General features: G+C 34.0%; 3 protein-coding genes across 4 annotated transcripts; 1 reads left to right on the top strand and 2 right to left on the bottom strand.

Moving 5' to 3' along the window:
• Positions 1-10,927: 10,927 nt before the first annotated feature.
• Positions 10,928-14,046, bottom strand: LOC139873130 (uncharacterized). Of its 2 annotated transcripts, none has more exons than XM_071861061.1 (7): positions 13,752-14,046; positions 13,327-13,497; positions 12,960-13,209; positions 12,610-12,759; positions 12,200-12,477; positions 11,383-11,547; positions 10,928-11,279 (listed from the first exon to the last, which is right to left on the bottom strand). In XM_071861061.1, the coding sequence occupies exons 1-6, from the start codon at positions 13,974-13,976 to the stop codon at positions 11,389-11,391; spliced, it is 1,233 nt and encodes a 410-aa protein (XP_071717162.1). In that variant the 5' UTR covers positions 13,977-14,046; the 3' UTR covers positions 10,928-11,279; positions 11,383-11,388. The 2 variants fall into 2 exon arrangements, with proteins under 2 accessions (XP_071717162.1, XP_071717163.1); XM_071861062.1 differs by having other exon boundaries at positions 12,200-12,471.
• Positions 14,047-16,156: 2,110 nt separating this feature from the next.
• LOC139873252 (uncharacterized) lies at positions 16,157-17,069 on the top strand. The gene has a single exon (XM_071861187.1). It carries the CDS (start codon positions 16,201-16,203, stop codon positions 16,834-16,836), a length of 636 nt encoding a protein of 211 aa, XP_071717288.1. The 5' UTR covers positions 16,157-16,200; the 3' UTR covers positions 16,837-17,069.
• A 2,379-nt stretch (positions 17,070-19,448) lies between these two features.
• LOC139871447 (transcriptional corepressor LEUNIG_HOMOLOG-like) lies at positions 19,449-25,034 on the bottom strand. The gene is made up of 15 exons (XM_071859158.1): positions 24,988-25,034; positions 24,265-24,362; positions 24,049-24,155; positions 23,787-23,903; positions 23,618-23,704; positions 23,462-23,537; positions 23,193-23,242; positions 22,686-23,012; positions 22,019-22,118; positions 21,796-21,899; positions 21,322-21,471; positions 21,088-21,240; positions 20,880-21,005; positions 20,559-20,765; positions 19,449-19,694 (listed from the first exon to the last, which is right to left on the bottom strand). Exons 1-15 carry the CDS (start codon positions 25,032-25,034, stop codon positions 19,551-19,553), a joined length of 1,893 nt encoding a protein of 630 aa, XP_071715259.1. The 3' UTR covers positions 19,449-19,550.
• Positions 25,035-25,242: the final 208 nt, after the last annotated feature.

Genomic DNA, 25,242 nt, shown 5'->3' with positions numbered 1-25,242 from the left:
CAAGCAAAACATTCCTCGAATGAATTATTATGCAGACAGAAGTTCTGTGGATTATTATTGAATTATGTGGACTTGATAATTGCCACTAATTGTTGTAAATATTTTTCCCCTGATTATTATTGCTTGGTAACCTAAGAATTAGAATCGGGTATGGCCCTAATTCACGCGAATCCTAAAGGTAGCTACCGGGTTTAACACCCCCACCCAGAATGTTCACTAGACGGAAGGGCTAGTGGGCGTGGTGTTTAGTACTTCGAAGTTTATATGATTATTATACAGACGAGATGTTCTGTTTTGGGGATATTATTATGCGCATTATATGTTAAGGTCGGTTACCAAGCCAAGCTATGAAAGAAATGAAAAGTGAATGTTATGTATCGAGAGAATGATTTTATACACAGGTTATGTGTATGTTATTTTTTTGTGCACAAGATATGTGTACGGTTACTAAGATTTATGAAAGATGATTTCGTACACGAGAAAGGTGTACTGTATTTAAAAGATATCGCATGTACATTACAGGTGGGTATAGGATTCGGGCCCATTTGTACCATGCAGCATTTAAATCTTGTGGTCTATCAAAATGATGAATTTTATTATTTTATGATAAACTTATGAACTCACCAACCTTTTGGTTGACACTTGAAAGCATGTATATTCTCAGGTATTAAAGAAATCTTCCGCTGTGCATTTGCTCATTTTAAAGATATTACCTGGAGTCATTCATGACATATTTCAAAAGACGTTGCATTCGAGTCGTTGAGCTCATCAAGATTATTATTAAGTCAATTATAGTTGGATATATTATGAAATGGTATGCATGTCGTCAACTTTCGATGTAATGAAAGTTTTTCTTTTAAAAACGAATGCAATTTTGTAAAATGTATCATATAGAGGTCAAATACCTCGCGATGTAACCAAATGTAATGTATTTGTCCAGATGGGTTAGGACGGGTCATTATAGGTGGTATCAGAGCGGTGGTCTTAGCGAACCAGGTCTTGCTTTAGTGTGTCTAACTGATAGTTGTTTAGATGCATTAGTGAGTCTGGACTTCGACCGTGTCTACATGTCAAAAGTTTTGCTTATCATTTCTTGTCGGAAATCATCTGCTTATCATCCTTAGGAAATTACCTGCTTATCATTCTTAGTCTAGACATGTCTTACTGCCTCTATTGCATAGACAGTGTATTGATAAATTCATATCTTAGCGTATCTGTTATTGTTACCTTTGCCTGACAGCTTCCGTAGATTCCTCCGTAACTTATGGGATTTTATTATTATATATGCATATGTAAATTATGTATTGCAGGGTACTAATCTACATCCTATAATCTATTTCTTATCGTCCTTCATCTGATCGTACGAGATGAATCCCTCAACCAGTTCGAATTCCTCGGATTCCGACAGCTATTCCGATATGGAGTTTCACCTATCAGCGTCACCAGAATGAATCAACCAATCAGTCATCCCCAATTCATCTGATGGGTTCGTAGTCGACTTAATCAATGAAGAAGAGAATAAGTCGATCCTTTCCATCAATCGAATTCACCTCTTGACGAAGAACCTGAAGCACTTACCGGAAAACCTGTTCGTGATACCATTTTCACCCTCATTTCCCGAATATCTCGCCATGATTATATACTATCTTAAATTCAAAACCTTATTCATCCGCTCGTTCTGACCGACAATCATCCCGGAACAATAAAAGAAGTCAACGAACTTCGCTCTCGAGTAATCAATTTGGAGAATATGGTGCAAAATTTACCAGCTTCAGCAACATCACCAGCACCAACAGTACCATCAGTAATAGCACCAATACCATCAACAACACACGCCTCAACATCTCATTCTGTACCTCGAGTATAATTACCGTTCTACGTATCGATCTACATCAATTACCTTCGTTCTTCATGGTGATTATGTAATCTCTTATGTGATAGAGATTATGTATTCTAGTTTTGACGGTAAACCAAATGAGTTTAATACTATATTAACTCATTAAATCCATAATTACATCTGAAGAAAATATATACGTATATATATTTTCATAAAGATTGTAATTAAAAATTCCTTTGTACAAACTGTTAATGGTGAAAATATTTTAACGGGTAGGTAATACCCGATGAATATTTAGAATTTCACATTAATAAATTATACTGTACATTATCCGAAGCTGATTCAACAGTCATTCACTATCCTACTTACAACCACCGATATACGTATCCGTTCACCGCAGAATAACCTGTTTCATTCAATTTCATATTTGGATTTTGACCTATCAGAATCCGACAAGTGGCATAATGAAGAAAACATTGGACAAAATAAAATTTGTTAGAAACAAACAAATTAACTATGAGAAATTTTGTTAAGAATCCACGCTAACTGTTCCTAGCTAACTGTTAATTTCGTATTACCTTTTATTTATCGCATTTTATTAATCGCAATTTTAATTCTTGCAATTTTATTTATCGCCATTTAATTTCTGTTATTTATTTTACGCACTTTAAATATCGGGACACGTATACAAGGTTTTGACATATCATATCGACGCATCTATATATATTATTTGGAATAACCATAGACACTCTATATGCAGTAATGCTGGAGTTAGCTATACAGGGTTGAGGTTGATTCTACAATAATATATATACTTTGAGTTATGATCGAGTCTGAGACATGTACACGGGTCACGATACATATTAATTAATTCGAATATTATAAACTATATATGAATTATTGAGTTAGTGACTGTGGACTGCAAACTGTGAACTACCAAGATTGGACAATTAAAATGAATTAAAATATTGATTATAACATATGAAACTAAACAATTCTTCAAGTTTGCCACTTGATTTCATCTTAAACCTCATTTGTATCTTGATGATTACAATCTGCGTTCAAACCTTTCATGATTCTTGAAAACACCTCAATCGAGAGGATGAACCAACCACACTTCATCTATAGAAAGAAAGATCGATGCGTATAGTTATGCACCTGAAAACTCTCGGAAACTGAGTAAACGTTTAACGCGTAGATGTGCTAATTCCTTTAACGTTATTATTACCGAAAATAACTTTGCAATCTCTTTCCAAATTAGTCAATTTTGTCACAGCTCCATCAAGTCAACTTCGACTTTTCATTTAAAACAACCTTATTATAACCTTGATATATGTGCTTGCTCTTGTATCGTTACCGGGAAATCGTTTATATTCCACCACATTAGCAGTAAACTTACCAACAACTTCGTCGATCTTTGACTTTTCGAAAAATCATTATATTTATTAAAACCCTATCCACATCTTGTAACGAGAATTGCCATACCAAGTATCGGGAAATCAGCAATCAGTAATTTAAAACTCGCAGCGTTTTTACATCAAAAGCTATATATACATATAACATTTATCCCTTAGAATTATGATCTCTCATCCTGAAACTCTGAACAAATCACAAGGACTAAACTTAAACATAAAGAATCATGATGTTTCTGTTCCTGATTAAATCTTTAACGATACCTTGCTCCTTAATCGCTCTAAATCATTGTGAATGAATTTCTTCATCACAATTTGATTCTAAAATTCTAAGGTATTATCGTATCTTTCATTATTAATATCCTCAATATTTCTGAAGATATCTTCATAAATATTCTCGTCCAATATTAATTATCTCTCCGCTCTATCTGTGTTATATCTTAAAAGAAACTGTTTTAGTTTCTAAAATTCTGAAAAATTAGAATTTGAATCATGAATGATTTTGAAGTAGTGTTGGAAATTGATGCATGAGTTAGTATAATATAATGACACTTGATCAACGTGATTATATTACAGTAAGTCATGCTGAGTTTCTAATGGAACGTGATGATTCACAGATTATAACGTCATCATGTGCCATGTTACACGACTCTTATATTCTATCTAATCTCCAAACATATCAAGAATATATCTTCATGATTGTTTTATCTTTTCTCTTGAATTCTGGTAATTTGACTAATCAAGATCGTACTATTGCGATTCTTTATTTAAAAACACTAGTTATGTTCATCAGGGATTTTCATATCTACGAATTCAGGACCAATATTCGCTCGACTTAAGGTTGAGAAGAGAAAGAAAGTATGGAAATGGTGAAAATAATGGAACGGAAAAAGTTTAATTATTAATCGAAATATCAGACAAAGCAATCGAGACAGATAATCGCATTTAATCATAGAGATCTTAATTTCCATAAATCCCAAAGAATCAGATCTTATAGATTTCCAAGATTTTCTTTTAAATCTCTTGAATTCCGGAATTCAAACGTGACTACGTCAAAAGTAAGAAGAATCTTAAATTCCTCATTTCACTCTTTTGTGATAGCTTCACTCTACTCTTCGAATAATCAAATTATTTTATCCATATCACTCAATGATGATAAAACTCAATTTATCAACTCATATTCGTCATGAAAACATTTTTATTGTTAGCCATGACCATCTCACTCAAATTTCGGGACGAAATTTCTTTAACGGGTAGGTACTGTGACGACCCGGGAATTTCCGACCAAATTTAAACTTAATCTTTATATGTTTCCAACACGATAAGCAAAGTATGTAATGTTGAGTCTAGAAAAATTTGAAACGATGTTCATATATTTATTTTAACCTTCGACCATTTCCGACGATTCACGAACTATTACTTGTAAATAAATAGATACATATATATTTAAATATATATATATAAAGTAAATTGAATGTCATTATTTAATGATTGTAATACTCGTTTGTCATCTCGTTTGGTATTAAACAAGTCTAAATGAGAACTTATGTGAAGTTAAATATAACGTAGGTCCGTAAATAGAGTTAGTAAATTTCAGGTTTGTTAAAAATACATTTAGTACAACTCACCATTTTTTTTATCTCTCGAATTTTGTCTCCAAAGAATCAATCTACAAATCTTTTGAGCCCACAAAAATGAGAAGGCATCGACAAAATAATTTTTCCTTGTCATACTTTTTGACCTTTCAAAAAATTGGTGAGCTAGAGATTCATGCTTGTAACATTGGAATTGCATCGTCACATTTAAGTGCAAAACAAAGTTGATATTATGTGATGGTGACCATTTACCAACTTTATTATTTTTACATTGATAAGATAGATATGATAAAGATAAAGGTGGTAATGAAACGTTTTTCTTATAATATTTTACTTATGTGGTGATTGAATTTGTTATATGTTTTTGCTTTTGGGACGACACAAGGGATCAAGAATAGGCAGTTTCATTATTATTTCTTTTTACTAACCCCACACACATACTTACATAATAAAAAAGAAAAGATCCCAAATCATATCCACACCACATTATATTTTTTTTTCTCTCTATGCTATTTTGTTTTGTCGAGGCCATCACAAAAGCATCTTCACATACATGCATTTATCATCATTCAATTATTATCAGTGTTATTTTTGCTATGCCCTACTTGTCACCCATCATCTTTCTTTTATAATTCATCATCACCTTCTATAAAATTTTTTGTTATTTTCGTTTACAGTCCATCGAACCATCTTCTTCATAACAATCACATACATCATCACCTTCTTGTTCCTGACGACCCAAGATCACCACCGTACCTCCACCACTCTCTCTCTAAAATTTTTAATCGTGAAGCACACCAAGGATCACCACCCATTTAACCCGTTAAACTACCAATAAACCATCATCATCAATCTCTTCGTTACTTCTGTTTTGTTGATAGAACCATGACCACCACAATCACCACCGAATACCATCACATATCCATTAAACCATCAACGTCATTAATGTTGCAGCACGTATACTTCCTATTTTTTTATTCCTGTTTGGACACAACTCAAACCATCAACAAACCATTCAACCCCTACTGCAACTGCTATCATTTTCTTCTTCTATCTTCATCGCAAATCACCAACATAACCATCTAAACGTTTGTTGGTTCCTGTAACTGTATCAAACACAATAAACGATGAAAATAATGGTAAACGTAACCATAATGATGATGATATCATGAGCTGTTAATATCCTTTCGGTTTTTTTTGGTTTAAACGAATTACAACCCAAGATAACAAAACAACCATCATCATACCATAGAACGTTGCTGTATTTAAAAAAAAAAAAAAAAAAAAAAAAGAAACCGAACCAGCTGTTTGTTTTCCTGTTTCTGTTTTACTGTCCAAACCGTGATTTGTTTAGTTGTTGGCCACTACTGCAATGTAAACGTATCTGTAAACCGAAACCTTTAATTATTTTAATGGAACTTGGGCCAAACGTTTGGTTATGGACTCCAAGTAGATGGGTTTTACTTAATTGGGTCGATTAATTCAAAATTGGGCCGTATTATACTTTTTCTTTTGGGCCGAGACCCATTTAATTTCTAGATGGGCTGTGAAGATGATCACGATATAGATGATGAAGGGAGGACGAGGTGATTACGTGATGTATATGTATCATGATGGCGTATGATGATTATGATGATCATAATGATGATCATTATGATGATAGTAACGATGATACTTGATGATAATGGAAGAATGTTAATGTTAGAATTTTTTTTTTGGTCTGTTTAAATTTTAGAGGAAGAAGAGGGACTGACGATTACCTAGATTATATAATACCAATTCGGGGTTATTCACAAAAATGAGTTAGAGCAGGCGGTCTGGGGGAGTGTTTGGCTTACAAGAGGTCGCGGGTTCGGGCCTGGGCAGAGGCGGTTTTCTATTTCTTTTTAGGAAGCTTATTATAAGGTAGTTTATTTATTATTATTATTATTATTATTATTATTATTATTATTATTATTATTATTATTATTATTATTATTATTATTATTATTATTATTATTATTATTATTATTATTATTATTAGAAAAAAAGGTATTATTATTATTAATGTCATTAACATTATTATTATCACAATTATTATTATTATTAACATATGACTTTTTACTTATTTTTAGTAGTATTATCTTTATTATTAATATTAAAAGTATTTTCATTTTTTTTACATTATTATTATTATCATTAGAATTATCATGATCTTTATCATAATTTGTATTATTTTTATATAACAAATTATTGATTTACAATATATAAAAATAATATATATATATATATATATATATATATATATATATATATATATATATATATATATATATATATATATATATATATATATATATATATATTATTTATATATATATATTAATATTACTATAGGTATAAATATTAAAATACAAAATAAATATATATAACTTTTAAAATAACAAATATATGACTAAACCAAATAAATAATATATATATAAACTGGTTTGATTATTATTACATGTTAATTATATGCTTTAATATATATAAATGATAAATGATATAGGTTCGTGAATCCGAGGCCAACCCTGCATTGTTCAGTTCCGTCGTATGCATATTTTTACTACAAAATACAGTATAGTGAGTTCATTTGATTCCCTTTTACTCTTTACATTTTTGGGACTGAGAATACATGCGCTGTTTTTACAACTGCTTTATTAAATTCGTTTGAAATATATTTTGAACTGCGAATACATGAAATGCTTTTATAAATGTTTGACAAGATAGACACAAGCAAAACATTCCTCGAATGAATTATTATGCAGACAGAAGTTCTGTGGATTATTATTGAATTATGTGGACTTGATAATTGCCACTAATTGTTGTGAATATTTTTCCCCTGATTATTATTGTTTGGTAACCTAAGAATTAGAATCGGGTATGGCCCTAATTCACGCGAATCCTAAAGGTAGCTACCGGGTTTAACACCCCCACCCAGAATGTTCACTAGACGGAAGGGCTAGTGGGCGTGGTGTTTAGTACTTCGAAGTTTATATGATTATTATACAGACGAGATGTTCTGTTTTGGGGATATTATTATGCGCATTATATGTTAAGGTCGGTTACCAAGCCAAGCTATGAAAGAAATGAAAAGTGAATGTTATGTATCGAGAGAATGATTTTATACACAGGTTATGTGTATGTTATTTTTTTGTACACAAGATATGTGTACGGTTACTAAGATTTATGAAAGATGATTTCGTACACGAGAAAGGTGTACTGTATTTAAAAGATATCGCATGTACATTACAGGTGGGTATAGGATTCGGGCCCATTTGTACCATGCAGCATTTAAATCTTGTGGTCTATCAAAATGATGAATTTTATTGTTTTATGATAAACTTATGAACTCACCAACCTTTTGGTTGACACTTGAAAGCATGTATATTCTCAGGTATTAAAGAAATCTTCAGCTGTGCATTTGCTCATTTTAAAGATATTACCTGGAGTCATTCATGACATATTTCAAAAGACGTTGCATTCGAGTCGTTGAGCTCATCAAGATTATTATTAAGTCAATTATAGTTGGATATATTATGAAATGGTATGCATGTCGTCAACTTTCGATGTAATGAAAGTTTTTTCTTTTAAAAACGAATGCAATTTTGTAAAATGTATCATATAGAGGTCAAATACCTCGCGATGTAACCAAATGTAATGTATTCGTCCAGATGGGTTAGGACGGGTCATTATACTTTGCGTAAGAGATATCCACTTTCCAAACTTTTTTTACGTGAGTTTGGATGTGTTTAACCTCATACGCAATATCTTGACTAATATAAGATATAATATCAGTAACAATTATACTTGAGGTTAAGCAACGATTGTTGTTACTTTGCACGCTTCCATAACAAATGTGTCCCTCAAATCATTTTGTAATTTTCCACACATTATCCTTATTTTTCATTGTAGCAGCTACCATCCAAGGACATCGTCTATTTTGATTTGGACCATTGTAATGAGGACTGTTTGTGTAACAAATTGCTTTATAATAATTTGGCATGCTATCTTCAACAAATATTTCTCTCTGTCGATCGATATTCCAATTCCTAACAGCGGATACAAGTTCTTCTTTATTTCTAAAAACCATTCGTTTTCTAATTACACCGTCGTCGTTATAACAATCCCATCCTAGCCCGTCATCCTCATCGAACGTAGGTCGACCAGAATGTTCTTCAACATTAAGAAACCCGAAATGATGGTTCATGATAGGTTGGATCGGTCTCTCGATCACGTTTTGATCATCTTCAGATATATCACCTTCAACAATATAATTCTCTACGGAACCATCACTCGTTGTTGACGCTCCATCGTCAGAATTTACTTCTTTATTTTGTTCTTCACCCACCTCTTCATCTTCATCTTCATCGTCATCTTCACCTTCATCTACAAACACACCCCGTGATTGAGATGTCGATGCAGCACCGGCCCCGGTTTGTGTAACTTGAGAAGACTGAATTAAACTTTGTAACTGATCAACAAAACCGGATCCTTGTGTCGGAAAGACTTGCTCAAACTGAATTTCAATTTGACCAATGTAACGTGCATTTTGACCAACCAAAAAATACATTGATTCCAAAGACCTATTGTCGTGAATTTCAGTCGGACACGCATTGCCGAAGTAATCATTCCACATAATCATCTTCAACGTATGTGTTCTTGGATAAGCACCCACACATTTATAAGCCATTTCGTTTAACTGCATGCAATTAATCTTTTGGTACAGTGGAAAACTGGTTCTAAGTGATGTTTCATCACCATTTAACCACCCATTTTGAAATGTAATTCTACCACCCCAAATAAAATGAACCATAAAATCATTAAATTCGGCGATTATATGTGATGAATATAATGGTGTTTTAGTGTTTTCAGTAATATGAGGAGGTGTTTTAGTGATTAAAGAACAACATGTAATCACTATGGAATTGAGATTAATTGATTTCAATAATAACTCTATAAATAAAAAATGTGGCTGGCAAATTCAAATGCAAACTCAAACAATGACATGATAGATTGCAGCTTTGCAGTAATAATACACTGAAAAAACTGGAAAAACAGTGAATTATCAGGGTCCAAACCGGCAAATGAAATGCCGGTTTGCAGTAAACATCAGCATCTGTCAGAAATGTACTACGTATATGTAGGGTTAGGGTTACGAGGACCCAAACAGGCAAATGAAATGCCGGTTTGGCCCTACACTGATAAACCGACGATTTAAATACCGGTTTACCTATTTCTATAATTTTTTTTTGAAAAACCATTTCTGTAATTACTCTAAAAAAATCCATCTTAAAAAAAAAAAAAAATTCTAATTTTTCTTTAATCTTTAATCCTCATCGTCATCATATATAATAGCTTCAACCTCCTCTTGATGCTATTACTTACTACCTGCAAGTCTTCAACCATGAAATTTACCGCATACGTTACACAAACAGCGATGGCCGACGATTAGAGGAGCAAGTAATAACGATCGGAAGAACGACTGACGGCGACCGAAGGTCTGAGTGACGGCGACCGGAGGAGCAAGTGACGGCGTTACCCTCCAAGGTCTCCGATCTAGCTTCGGATTTTACATATAATCGCTTTAGATGAATTTTGAAAATGATGATTGATTTTGATTGTAGTTATTTTCAGTTTAATCAAGGTTTTCGTTGAAAGTTATATGGAGATGAAATGGTCACAACTGTGAAGATGAAATATTTTGAGGGTAAAGGTGGGAATTAGATGGCCAAATGGGGACAACACCCCTTTTTTGCATTAACCAAACAGTTATCCAGTAAGATGTATTAAAAGTTAAGTCAAAAGTAAACAGGGGTAAGGTGCTGACCGAATAATCCTTCCAGACCATTAATCCCTATTAAGCTAAAAGTAAACAGTCTTTATAACTTGTAAAGTCTTTTTTTTTTTTTTTTTTTTTGGTTTTGTGTGTGTGTGTGTGTGTGTGTAAGCAATTTCTTACAAGCACAAGTACTACCTTTTATTCCATGAGTAAGATAATGTAGTTGCAGTTTGTCAATGTAAGCACACAAAAAAAGGTTGGTCATTAGGCTGGATCTCATGGGTTTGCATTTGTATTCAAAATTATTGTTGGAAGTTATGATCATGTGTTTGTTACAAGAAACTAAAATATAAAAGTCGAAAATATCAATAACGTACTGTAACACTACTAATCTTTGTACATTGTTGCTTGGGGGTTTTATAAAACAAACTCCACTCTATAAACCTCTAGTACAAAATTCTATTGTCGCTAACGCCACACCTAGTCTGTCTGGGAACTTGGGAAGTAATGTGCGACGCCAAGCGCACATCAAGAAGGAACAAAAAACAATTTTAAATAGATTCTTACAGTGTCTGCAAGACATCAACAAGCGTATCATCTCTGATCATGAATAACGCAAACATAATTCCCGGATCCTGTCAATTACGGAGTACAAATTTTACATAATCATAATTAAATAAAAATAAAATAAAATATTTAAAATGTAGTAAAACAACAATTGGAGACTCGTAGAGTTACCTGATTTTAGCCGCCTCTGACACGACCCCTCCCTCTTCTCCTGCCTCTTCCCCTACCCCTACCTCTAAATTCTCCCCTACCATGGGCCCCAGAATCATCTCTTTCAAAACTAAACATGTTCATTCTAATATCATCTGCTTCTGTCACACGCGGGCCCCTCTGCTCCTGAACAAATCACGACTTAACCATGTCAAAACACAAAACTCAATTGATTAATCCGAAATATGACTGTGATTACATAAAGCATATCGAAACAAATGACTCATTACTCTCCAAAAGACAATAAAAATTTAATTCTTCTGAACAGAAAATGGCACTGAACGTTTCCCAAGCAGATACTCTCGGGTCGGATAAATTCAATAGACGTACCACTTTAGATAGTCGATAAACCAATAGATTAATTTCAACGAAAAGTTGACCGTTTGCCAAACAAGTATCAGCAGTTATTAGTGTGAGTCAGGTTGGGTTGACCTGTAACCACATTCTTGTCAAATTTAAGACTATTATATAAGTAGTGTGTTAAACAACTAAACAAGATTACAATAAACTATTTTGTCACAATACTAATACTAATCAAATGATTAAGAAACTTAATAACACGGTTTCGAAAAAACACTCAACCTAGTTAAAACAATTGACCAATATGACCCATTTCTCTATCTAGTCAACTTTTTTTTTTATTTTTTTTATTTTTTTTGTATTAAATCATTTGTAAAAGAATCATAACCCACATAAAAAACATTGTTAAGAATAGGGATGGAAGTTGACCACTCCACATAAACATAACACTACTCAAGAAAGAAAGAAAAAGGCAAACTTGAAAGTCTTCCAAATCAAATTGGCGTTGAAGCTGACGTGCAAGATCTTCATCTTCATTAACTTTTAGGGTTTCGTGCTGCACTGAAGAGGTCCCACCAGCTCTTTTTCTCTCCCATTCCTCTAAAGTCAAAACAGCAGAATCATCATCATCCTTATAACCCCTCCCTCTTTGTTTCCAACCTCTAGTATGCCCCCCTTCGTTGCGGTTATAATTACTCATTTTCTGAAGAAGTTTTTGTGCAGCAGCCTGATTTTGTATAGGGACAGTGTCTGCTACTGTCAAACATAAACAAGATTATGAGTATCAGTATAATCATATTATAGACAGCGAATATAATACAGCATGAATAGTCTACTTAACCTCGATTAAGCATATGGTTATTGTATTAATAGTAAAAAATACATCACCTTCTTTTGGTCTAGCTTCAGAAGCAGGTTGTTTTTCTTTGTTCATATCAGTAACAGAACCTGGATTCACACTACCCTGTGTAGCAGCAGACACTTTACCCTTTTCGATTATGGTGGGTCCAGAAGCTTTTAATGTTGCCTTAGAGTTATCTGCGGTTGATCAACAATAAACTATATATAAGAAATCCACGACAAGATGAAGTCTTTATTCAACAAACGATGAGCAATTTTCAGACCAAAAAATGCTATGCGTAAGATGACTCAAACAAAAGTTATCATACCAAATGATTTAATGAAAAATAATGAAAGGGGAAAAACAGAAATGCAATTGGCCTATTTCATATGCTAACCAGAAGATTTGCTTTGTTGATTGACCCGACGTAAAGGTGCTCCAGCTTGCAACTTCTCAAACGGTGGGGGACCACCAGTGTCATCACTCTGTGACATCATCTTTAAGGTTGAACGAGCAAACCCTGCATATTTTTGGTTCATCTCCCACTCTTCATACAATGATGGAACAATACCTCCAAGAACAGTTATTACCTTTGCATTCAAGCATAAAATCCCATTACGCATTACAACTTTATTATCCAGACGAATCTGTTAACCATAAGTTAAAAAGTAATGAAAGATCACTCTCCATTCATAAGAACTAGCAAATAACATAACAGGCCTTTATAAAGAACTTAACAACTTGAATTAAATAATTATATCTACCTTGGTGCCAGGAACAACATTATCAGGAATCGAAGGAATATGAGTAAACTCAACAGCAGTTATATCAGAATGTCCATCAGTAAGCTTTAATCGTAATAACCGTTTACCGCTCAGACCACCAGCGTTCTCAGCCGCTATGCTACTTTTACTTATATCCCTCACCGAAACTACCTACACAAAAACACCATAATAATTCACATTTCCATTACAAAATATACAAAACATACACACGCACAAACAACGGTTCATATAACAAATTTAATAGTGAGCTAACAATTATATAAGAAGCTTCATATGGGATAAAATCGCGCATATTTTTAAAATTTAGCATAAATTCAAAAACTTCACATGGCAGTATATATCTAGGCTAAATTTCGCAAACAGATATATACGCTTTTTTGTTGTATCGTGTTTATAAATGATACCTGAAGAACTTTGGGACCAGAAAAATGACTGGATTTACTTCGGGTGGATAAATCGGGTAGATATTTAGCTCCAATTGCTCGTAAGTCGATGTTACAGAGCTCCGATTCAGCAGCGGTAAAATCATTAGTTTTGATTAGGGTTTTAATGTAATCGTTATCACGAAAACACCAGCCTCTGTTGTTCAGGGTTTCAATTAAAACATCAGATGAAGATGAACTCGCCATGAGTTATATCATGCCTACGAGGCTAAAAAAATCAGGCTAATTTAGTGATTGAATCGATAAAGAAGACCCTTTTTTAGTGTATTTTCGAAGCTTTGTTTATGGTTTTTTTCTGACTATGATGTAGGGATGGCATCGTTTGGGTCGGGTTTAGTTAACCTGATTAGAAAAACCCGTCCCTGACTCGAATCTGAGGGTGGGTTTGATAAAACTGAATGATTTAGTGGTGAATGTTCAGAATCTGAATGGTTCAGAGCCTCTGAATAAAGTTTGCTCCGAATAAAAATAAGCTGTTTGATAATCATTTAGAATGAACGATATGAACTGAGTAAAACTATCTTATTAAAGTGTTACATTAATAAAAAATTTAATATACTTGTTAGTTAAGTGATCAAGATATGATTTCAGAACAATATTACAGAAAATTTAAGCTCTTAATGGTTAAGAGAGTGTTTCTGCTCTGAATGGTTCAGAGCTTAATTCTGAACCATTCAGCACCATATGTCATTCAGATGTCAGAAACAAACGCACTAAATGCTGAATGGTTCAGCATTCAGTGCTGAACCATTCCATTAAGAGGTAAACAAACGCACCCTGAGTCCCATTCATTTAAGTACTACGTAGTACTAACTAGAGGGTAAACGAATTTTTGTACGAGTATTTAAGTCCCCATCTACTGACGAACTGTTGATTCAATGAGTTATCCCACGAATATTCGAGTCTTTTTCAGGTATACGTACCGAGTAATCAGTATAGGGGTCGGGTATATGGACTCAGGTCTTTTTTCAGGGGATACGAGCCGGGTAATCGGGATTGTGTCTAAAACCATCCGGATCTAGACTAGTGAAAAAATTAAAATCTATTCCTATACCCAACCCGCCCTAGATTCATTTAATCGGCCAGAAACCGGCTCAAAAATATCGGGATTCGGGTTCCCATCGGGATATTGGGGAAATTGGAAAGACATCAAGTTTATAGGCTTTTTGGGCCGGGTTATTTTATATTGAGCCTGCAAACAAAAACGGCCCATGGACCAAAATAAGAATAAAATAGGCATCGAAAATGGTGTAAAACCCAAAATCTCACATCAGTCCGTCATCTCCATCGTAACCAGCAATTTTGAGCTCCGCCATTTCTAAACCAGGTACGCCTCTTTCTCTATCTCTCGTTGATTTTGAATTTCGTAATTCATAAAGATCCCTAATTTACTTTCTTAATCATATACACGATTCAAGTGTATACCTTTAATTATATGAAATGTTTATTTGATGGTTTTCTTATGTATAATATTTATGGATTTTGATTTTATTAAGGGAAAATAAAATATAAGTATATCTTTTTATGCGTATGGTAACGCAATCTGGGAAATTTCAATTTCGTCCAGTAATTTCTTTTATAAATATGTGTATACATTCATTATTTAGGTTTTTAGGGCTTATTCTATTATTCTCTTCATTGTTAGATTTTCATATTGCGTTGTGAAAGCTGTACCATTACCATAAATCTGGTAATTTGTAATTTGTACATTGTATTGAACTGCCAATAGTAATTAAAATTGGTGCTGTGTGTTATGTTAAGTATTAGTACCGGATTAGTATTATTATTGCAGTGCTGGTGAACCTTTTGGGAGCCATATTTTAGCTATCTTCTTGTTTTTTGTTAGAATGTAGATCATCACAACTGTTCGATTTTATGTGTTATGTTATAAACATATGATAGATTTCATTTACAGTTAGTTGTTTGGGCTTATTTCCATCATCACCTGAATTTCACTAAAATCTGTGATCTTTATGTTCATTGTGGTATAAGATCTTATAAGCTTATGAGCAGTTAGTTGACGCATTTCACAGTGAAGGAAACTTGTGACTGTAATAACAATTTAATTAAAGTAATGCTTAAACTGCGGAATAATTTTGTTCTCTTGATGATACTGAATATGAATATGGAGACTGTATTGTGTCTATTTTGTACTTGACCCCCATTTGGACGAGTGAGTTGCAATTTCATTATGAAAGTTCTCATTTATTACTAAGATCATTGCAATCTAGTTTGACTTTTGAATTCTTAGATTAAGGGCCAGACAAATTTTAAGCTTCATGTGTTGTTTTATTTGTTGATACCCAACTCTTATTAGTTCTTTCCTTTGTTGCAGACAACGAATTCCTATCTCAAAGTTGGTTCTTTTTAGGCCAGTCAAAGTTATACTAGTGATTATAAAAATATAAAAATGAGTTTGTTTTTACGGCTTAGACATCATTTACCGAATGGATTTCGTTCAAAATCCGTATGTTCTCCAATTATTGCACTTGATTCCTTAAAGTCAACATGTTTGACTAGAAAGTTTAGTCAACCTGCAAGACAAGAAGAAGAGGAAGAAATCGAGATTGACCAAAGGAGGTTGCCAACAGATTATGACCCTGCAACATTTGACCCGACCGAACACCGGAGCCCTCCAACAGACCGTGTATGGAGACTAGTAGATGAAATGTCATCACTTACGTTAGCCGAAGTTGCTGAACTATCGTCGATTATGATGAAAAAGATGGGAATAATGGAGCCGCCAACTGTGGCGGTGATGAGAGCGGGAGCTGCCGCTGGGTTGGCGGGAAAAGGTCAAACGGCAGTCAAAGAAGAGGCAAAGGTTGAAAAATCTGTTTTTGATCTGAAATTGGACTCGTTTGAAGCAGCTTCAAAGATCAAGATTATTAAGGAAGTGAGGAGTTGTACTGATCTTGGGCTTAAGGAAGCAAAAGAGGTAGTTGAAAAGGCGCCCGTTGTGTTCAAGAAAGGAGTGACGAAAGAAGAAGCTGAACAAATAATCGAGAAAATGAAAAGTGTTGGTGCAAAGGTTGTGATGGAGTAACAAAGTTATATATGATGAACACGAAGAAAATTTGCCAAGTACTTTAAAGGTACCTTTGAACCACTTGGATCGTGTTTTAAATGTCAAAGAAAAATTTGTGTTCAAATTTATGTTCAAGTTAAGATCACAGTGAATGGTTATTATTAGCTTTAGAAATCTAGTAATAATTCTAAGAACAATTCTCCTTTGTAATAATTTGATGCACTTTTTGATCCATTTGTTTTTACCTTTGTTTAGATTGATATGATGTGATTCCAAAAATTAATTCAAACGTCTTGCTTTTTTAACTACATTTTTCTTTACGAGATGTTTTGATGGGTTGTAATCACGGATGTTTAGAATTGATGTTGTAGTGATCAACTTTGTAGTGTTTCACTAGTATGTTTAGTGTGTATTTTTGTAAATTTGTCAATAATGATAATGATTAGATTTTAGTAGGGATCGCGGTGAGCGAGAAAAAATTTGTGGTATGTGGGTATTCGTTCCATCGGAGGCGTCTTCAGGCAGAGGCAAGATGGGCAACCGCCGAGGGTTCAAAAATTTAGAAGGGTCCAAAATTTTGAATATGTATATACTTTTCTAAAATCTTCAACTAATTTAAATAAAAGATTGTCGATTGAAGTTATAATACGGTAGTATTAAATAGTTAAACGCAGTGTAAATAAATAAATAGATAAATTAAAGCATTATCTCTTTATATGTATTAAAAATTTAACGTGTACGAAGACCCATTTTTATTTTCGCTTAGGGCCTTTTATATTGTTGAAACGGCCCTGCGTTCCGTGATAGGCGGGTTGTAACACCCGTGTTACATCCGTCCCACATCAGTTGGAGAGGGGAACGAAGCATGCCTTATAAGGGTGTGGAGACCTTTCCTAGCATGACGCGTTTTGGGACCACAAGCGCAGCAGATCTCATGAGAACTCTGCAGTTAAGCGTGCTCAGGCGAGAGCAATACCAGGATGGGTGACCTCCTGGGAAAGTGCTCGTCGTGTGTGGTTGCTAAGAAAAATCCGTGCGCCTACGGGCAAAGCGGACAATATCATGCTACGGGGAACGTTTACCTGGGATGTTACAGATGGTATCAGAGCCAGACCCCGGACCAAACGTGCACAGCGAGGACGCTGTGTCCCATTAGGGGGGAGGAATGTAACACCCGTGTTACATCCGTCCCACATCAGTTGGAGAGGGGAACGAAGCATGCCTTATAAGGGTGTGGAGACCTTTCCTAGCATGACGCGTTTTGGGACCACAAGCGCAGCAGATCTCATGAGAACTCTGCAGTTAAGCGTGCTCAGGCGAGAGCAATACCAGGATGGGTGACCTCCTGGGAAAGTGCTCGTCGTGTGTGGTTGCTAAGAAAAATCCGTGCGCCTACGGGCAAAGCGGACAATATCATGCTACGGGGAACGTTTACCTGGGATGTTACACGGGTAAACAATTGAAATCGTTCCCACTGGCACGTGTTTGGGTAAAAAACATATTCGCTAACAAGTCATGGGCGGGTCCTCGGTATTCACTATCTAACGCGTGTAAACCCGGTATTTGATTCATGAGACTCGTTGAATGCTTGATTCGAGCTGAGTTTTAACGAACTCGAGCCCGAGCTTGAACATGTTTTGGAGCTCGTTTCTCGAGCTTCTTACATAGAGCTCGAACAAGCTCCTGAGCCTAAACAAGTTTTTCAATTATATACATTAATCATATTTTTTATAAATTTCAAACGAGCCGAGAGCTCGTATAATTTCAACCAAGCTCTTGAGATTGTGTAAGTTCAAATGAGCCAAACTCGAGCTTAACATATTAAGCTTGAAACGAGCGGAACCCGAGTCAAAGTTTTTGTATCTCAAACAAGGTGAGATCCAGGGCCGGATCTAGTGTGTAACCAGTGGTTGCACGAGACACCACTGAAATACGCGATATAGTGAAAAAAATTAGGCTTTTTAACTAATGATACTAGTGGATAGTGCAAATTTTTTTTTTTTTTTTTTTTTGTTTGTGACACCACTGAAATAAGTCATCTAGTAGAAAAAAATTTGGGGTTTCAACTCGTGACACTTGTGACCATCAATTCTAGATCCGCCACTGATGAGCTCAAGCTTAATATATTAAGCTCGAAACGAGTCAAGCTCGACTCGTTTAAACCCCTAGTAAACAAAAGTATTATCCAGACTATTCATTGTAAATAATTTTACTACAATATTGAAATCAATTAGATTGTTAATCATTTTACTATTTGCTAGCAAATTTCGAGTTTGTGAAGTTAATTCAATATCTAGAATGATAATTATAGTGATGAAAATGTTTCTTGAGTATTCTGTTTGAATATTAGTTAAATAATAATTTAACTGAACGCTTTAATGATAAAAAAAACACATATCACAAAAAGCTTGGGGTATCGAATTAACCCATCAACCTTAAAGTTATGAGTTCTAAGTCATGTTACGGTCTTGTATCTCAGCATTGTGAATTTGTAAGCGTATAATCCATCCATATGTATTCAAATTTAAGAAATTATGCACTTAGTAATTTCGCATGTTTATATTCCAAAAACTAAAAGTTTATGCTATTTAAAAAAAAAAAAAAAAAAAAAAAAAAAAAAAAAAGGACTAAACGCGAGTTTGTAGCCTAAATAACCAGATATGATAAAACTTTTGACCAAAAAAAACCAAAGATTCATTAAAAAGCGATAGTCTAAGTAACTAACTAACTAACTACTTCCAAAACTTAACGACATCGTCATTGTGACCAGCTGCTGATGCAATCAAACCAGAAGTATAAGAAACTGCAACTGCAGAAACAGGTTCTTCATTTATTGTGATCATTTTGTTCTCCACCATATTCCATAGCTCCAAGCTCTAAACATCATCCACAAATCCACAAATAATATAATTAGACCTAAATTTTGTGAAATCTCGTATTACTATCACATTTTCAACACAGAATACTGTTAATACAACGCTTTAGATACAAAATATATACCAGTGTAAAGTCTGATTATTTTAGAGTGTATGATGTTTCAAAACTTAGTTGTATACTAAGACCAACAACACTCAAACCATTTTGATCTTACATGGTCAACTAGTCAAAATATGACCAACCTCCTAAATCATTTCACTAAATAAATCATGTTATTATCATAATAAATTAGTTTCGTGATCTTTAGACCTTAATGCTTCATAGAAACATATAAAAATAGAAAAAAAATGACAAGTGTTTGCAGGTCAACTCAATGGAGAACATGAACGTTCAGAATCGAAAGTGTACCAAAAAATCACCCAGTTTGACCCGAGGTTGTAAAAATCGCGAGTCCAGGACGAGCCGATCGGGGACGAGTCCGGCGTTGACCAACGTTGACTTTTAGTAATAAATATAAAAAACACATCTATTACACATAAATATATCAATATAAAACAATTATATTTTAAAAACATATATATGGCACAAAATCTAAATTTAAAAAATATACTTTTTTACCAAACTTTGACCACTTACGCCCGATCGGCCGTCTCAGCCCGATTTTGACCGACTTCGAGCCGAATCTTTAGTGTTGACCAACTTTTAAGACGTTTTTGAGCGAGTTGGGACGGGCTAGTCCCAAAACGTCGCGTCGACCAACTCGCACGACTTTTACAACAGTGATTGACCCGTTCATTACACTACCAGACAGCCCAATTTTCATCTAAGAAACTTTATAAGAAAGGTAGTATCGGTTGGTTCACCTGATGGCAGCCGATTATGAGTAAAGAAGGATAACACGGATGAAAAGTCCCACAACAAAATCTTTTTCCAGAAACACTCAAATCACGAATGCAGTTTACTTTTCCCCCTGAATCCAATCTCCACACATTTACTGAATCCTCACTTATCGATATCAAATTATCACCCGATGAATTCCAACACACACATTGCACGTTCGACTCATGACCCTGCACAATACCCCAATTCATTAATTGTTTATTGGTCTACAGTAACTAACAAAACAACAACTAATTTTTGTTAAGCAGGTAGAATAAAGTACGAGTTAAAAACAATTGACCAACCTTTAGTGTATTTTTACGAGCTTCGGGATGCTCTAAATCCAACAAAGATACAAACTTTCCATTAACGATTGCAAGGTACTTGCCAACACCGCACTGAAACCTAACCTTGTTCGCACCACCACTAGCCTGAAAAAAAAGACGTAAAAATACATTTGAAGAAAAGATCAAAACTTTATCAAAATTAAAAATTGATTGGTGTTTTACAAACCTTGTCCACTTTAACACAACCAGAATTCTTAATGGTCCAGAAACGAATCTCATTTTCGTCACAAGAACAAACGATGTCCTCGGTTTTCGGGTGGAAATCGACTGACTTTACAGATGCAGAGTGCCCCATAAATGTCCTAATTGAACTTCCCGGCTGCATAGCATTATTTAATTCGATCAAACATAATATTTCTAGATTTATTTAAATTAAAAGAAATAATTATAAAAAATATACATTTTCAAGATCCCAAATTCTGACGGTTTTGTCATGAGAAGATGTAGCAAGCAGTCGCATGGTTGGACTAAAGCGAATATCAGATATTGCTTGTGAGTGTCCATCCAGAGTTGATTTAGATTCCTCAGAGCTTGTGCACAATAATCTAGCCTACATCGCAACACAACTTGGTCAATTAGTCAATAGGTAGATTTGGTTGCCTCAAACGGGTCATATAAACAGATTATAATGGAATAAATGAATGGTCATTGGTCAACCCAAAGTGTTTGTAAAATGCATTAAGCCTCCTAAGTCATCTTAAAGTATAAATTATACAACCCTTTTTTAAATACAGATTTTTAAACTATTTTTTATATAGAAGCAAATTTTGAAACAGAAACCATTTAAAACCATTGCCCTATATATCTGACCCACCCAATTTGCCCCATCCATATATCCATTTTTATTACAAAGTATTTTGAATAAAGCTACCACCTTTTTGTCTTGCCCGCCGATTGCAACCAGTTTTCCATCAAGTGAGATGTCACAACAATTGACACTAGTTGTACGAACACTTCCAACTTCCAAAAATGTGAAGTCTTTTCACAAAACAAAAAACGCAAATAAGGTAAGATGTTTCTACCTTCTTCCTTTTTTCAGGTAATTAAAATGGAAATGGTAAACAACCAAAAAACAAGACCCAAATCAATATGTGTACCTTTGGACGTTTCAACTTCAGGTTCTTTACCCGCGCGAGAGGGAAAAGAACTATCGTTACCATCTAAAGCTCCATAGTTCAAGAACTCGTCAATATTGATCTGCGTATTAATTTGATAATAAAATTACTAAAACAATAAACACAAAAAATCAAGGTAGCAAAAAGATGATGAAAACTACTGCACCTAATGCTATTGATTTTTAACCACAAGGACCCGTCATGTAGACTTCATTGCAAGAAATATAAAAAATTTTGATTTTTGATTTTATATATTATCATAAGATATAAAAAGTACTTTTACAAGATAAAATCTTAGGGTAGTTACATGCACAGATTGATTCATCTATTTATTTATCGTAAATGCAAAAAAATTAAACATTTATTTTGAACAGAAACGGGCCAAATGAGTCAAACATATCGATCACAGAAATTGTCTTTAGTCATGCCTAAAAGAAAACTCATGATCATAGTTTTTTTAAAAAAACACAAAAATATTCATTACAAACTAGTTATATTTGACACACTATTTATATATAAATTAAAAATTAGAATTTCGCACAAAAGGTTTCATGGCACAACCTGACCAGACACAACCCGTTTCAATGTGTTGACATACCTACCCGACCCACCCATTTTGACACCTCTAATTAGCAAGTTATTGAATCACCTTCTCATTATGCGGAGAACTAGGCACCGACACATCCCCAGCTGAACTTGACACAATCACCTTCGCGTTTACAGTTTCTGAGCTATTTGCAGCACCAGGAGATATTAATGATGGTTGCTTTATCATTTTTTCCACCGGAGGCTGAAATTGACCCTCACTTTGACTTCTCTTTTTGTTATTTAAAGCCTGAAGTTGACCCTCCATTTGACTTTTCTGTCTTTGATTTAAAGCCTGGAGTTGACCCTCAATTTGATGTTGATACGATACTTGTGGGCCATGTACCGCACCCTGCTGCTGTTGAAATCGACTCTGGATCTGATCCAGCCCCTGTTTATCATATTTGAAAACTTTATTAAATGATTGGGTAGAAAGTATCGTGTTTACAATCAATACGACCCGTTTCAACACATATATATAAAATTTACAGTTTTTGACATGTTACCCAACCCACATGGCCCACCCATATATCCACCTCTAGTGTGATGTAAGCTTGAATTTTATGCTCACCATTAATGGCCATCCTTTTAGTAAAGGGATATTATTCAACACTCCTGTTGCTGCCAAAACATACAAAAAAAATGGTCAAAATTATAATTCATACTCCAACTTGGAATTAAACGGTTCATAATCGAATCAATTTGAGCCCAATTTTCATTAAGGTAAGTATGAAACATTCCACGTGGGCCCGAATGACATGCATCTATCCTTTTACACTAAAACTTCACTCATATTAGTGTTTCAAGTGTGTGTAAGTATCGGCTTATTTTCGAGTATACCATAAGCTCCGCTCTGTAAACACTCAGGACCTTGAGCACTTTGATTGACCAAGGGCCCCGTCAGACTACTTATATCCTGTTCACCAAACAAAACATTAGAAACTAAAGTAAAACGTCACAACAATAAGCAAAAAACCAAAAGATACAAACATTTACCAATGCTTGTTTTTGACGTTCAATCGAAAGATGATTAACCGAATTAGAGGGATTCAATACCACGCCCATATTGCCTGCATGCCATTGCTATACGCAAATACACCATAAAGAATATTTAGCAATCCATCAGCAACAGTTTAATTATATATTAAAAAACAACATTCGATACCTTTGGAATTGGTTGCCTCATAGGATTTAACACATTAATAGTGTCGTTCGTATTAACAATCTGTGTTTGATGTTGATTTTCTTGCTGCTGTTGCACCATCTGCAGTATTCTCATAGCCTGTAATAAACGAAGATTCTCAAATCGTTAATCCAAACTTTCGTAGAGAAATATATACAAAATCTTGAAGTATTTAATAATCCCATTTGACTTCTAAATAAAAATTCAATGAAAAATTATGTCATTATTCATCAAGAAAACTCACCTCGTCGCAAGGTTCCATAGAGCCCTGGTGAAATTTGTACCGCGAAATAAATATATCCCAAAATACGGTCCACCATTCGAACAGGAAACCACGTGGGGCATGAATTGCTGAAATGATCAAAAACAGTACAGAGAAATATAAATTTAAAACTGTCTAAGCAAATCTAATAAAAATTCAGTAATCAACTTAATTTTATAAAATGTTATCTTGTTTTACCGCGAACGTTAACGGGTACTTTTGCTTCATCTTCAAATACCTTTGCAGTAGCAATAAGTTTCCTCTTTACAAGATAATCATAAATATAAACATCCAACCTGTATTTTCACCAAAAAGTATAAATTTTGAGATAATCCCAATACTAATTTTACTAATATCAAACTAATACAAGCATCAAAAACATAACTTTAGGTAAATATTATATTATATATCAAATACTCGTAATATAATACATAAATAAGCATTTGCTTTGCAACTACTCTTCATTTGCTTCTCTTTAACAGTGAACCACAAGCATAAATCAGCATATCTAATTAAAACAACAAAATTAGTGAATAATTTTATCAACATTATATAATGATCACTAATTTCACATTTAATTCGGCCTGTTGCATATACAGGTTTCAATGATAAAGACATAAAAATGGGTGCTTTATATGCATATTCAATGATCACAACTGACTCAAAAAAAACCATAAAGAAAACCTAAAACAAACTCATATAAACAAATTCTTGAAAAAAAAAATAATCTTTTAAAGAAATATATCAAGAAAACTTTGAATCGCACATATAATGCGAAAAAACCCCATTTGAGTATAACAATAATCCATCAAGTTAAAACAAGAAAAAATATATACATATTATTCAAAAATAAACAAATTGATATATTAATAAACTGCAGTGATTAAAGAAGATGTAAGTAAAAACAAGAAAGTGGAATACATTGTGTCTATATCCATGGCGGTTTGATTTTGTGGAGGTTGAGACATTATTAGATGATATGATACGAGGATTGTAGAACAAAACCCCACAGTGTACGATGATAATAATAAGGAAAATGTTGGTGAAAGAACCAAATGAAGAATGTTTTTCGTCTTCTAGTAGTCTAATAAATATAAATAATGATTGTGAATTTAAAAGGCTTCTTTTTGACTTGCAATACTACTACTTCCAAGTACGGATGACAATTAGGGATGG

The sequence above is a fragment of the Rutidosis leptorrhynchoides genome, chromosome 10 (genome assembly GCF_046630445.1).
Source record: "Rutidosis leptorrhynchoides isolate AG116_Rl617_1_P2 chromosome 10, CSIRO_AGI_Rlap_v1, whole genome shotgun sequence".
Lineage (NCBI taxonomy): Eukaryota > Viridiplantae > Streptophyta > Magnoliopsida > Asterales > Asteraceae > Rutidosis > Rutidosis leptorrhynchoides.
Note: the sequence above shows the minus strand (reverse complement) of the source record. Positions and strands in the feature narration are given on the sequence as shown.

Bases quoted from the DNA above. Each gene is read 5' to 3' on its own strand.
- LOC139873130 (XM_071861061.1), bottom strand. From the start codon at position 13,976: ATGGCGAGTTCATCTTCATCTGATGTTTTAATTGAAACCCTGAACAAC. The intron at 13,498-13,751 runs GTATCATTTATA...GTTTTTGTGTAG, and splicing joins CTGGTCCCAAAGTTCTTCAG to GTAGTTTCGGTGAGGGATAT. The intron at 11,548-12,199 runs GTTTGCCTTTTT...TGATTTGTTCAG, and splicing joins TTGATTTGGAAGACTTTCAA to GAGCAGAGGGGCCCGCGTGT.
- LOC139873252 (XM_071861187.1), top strand. From the start codon at position 16,201: ATGAGTTTGTTTTTACGGCTTAGACATCATTTACCGAATGGATTTCGT.
- LOC139871447 (XM_071859158.1), bottom strand. From the start codon at position 25,034: ATGTCTCAACCTCCACAAAATCAAACCGCCATGGATATAGACACAAT. The intron at 23,705-23,786 runs GTATCGAATGTT...ATTTGCGTATAG, and splicing joins TGAGGCAACCAATTCCAAAG to CAATGGCATGCAGGCAATAT. The intron at 21,900-22,018 runs GTACACATATTG...TTTTGTGAAAAG, and splicing joins TGAAGTTGAAACGTCCAAAG to ACTTCACATTTTTGGAAGTT.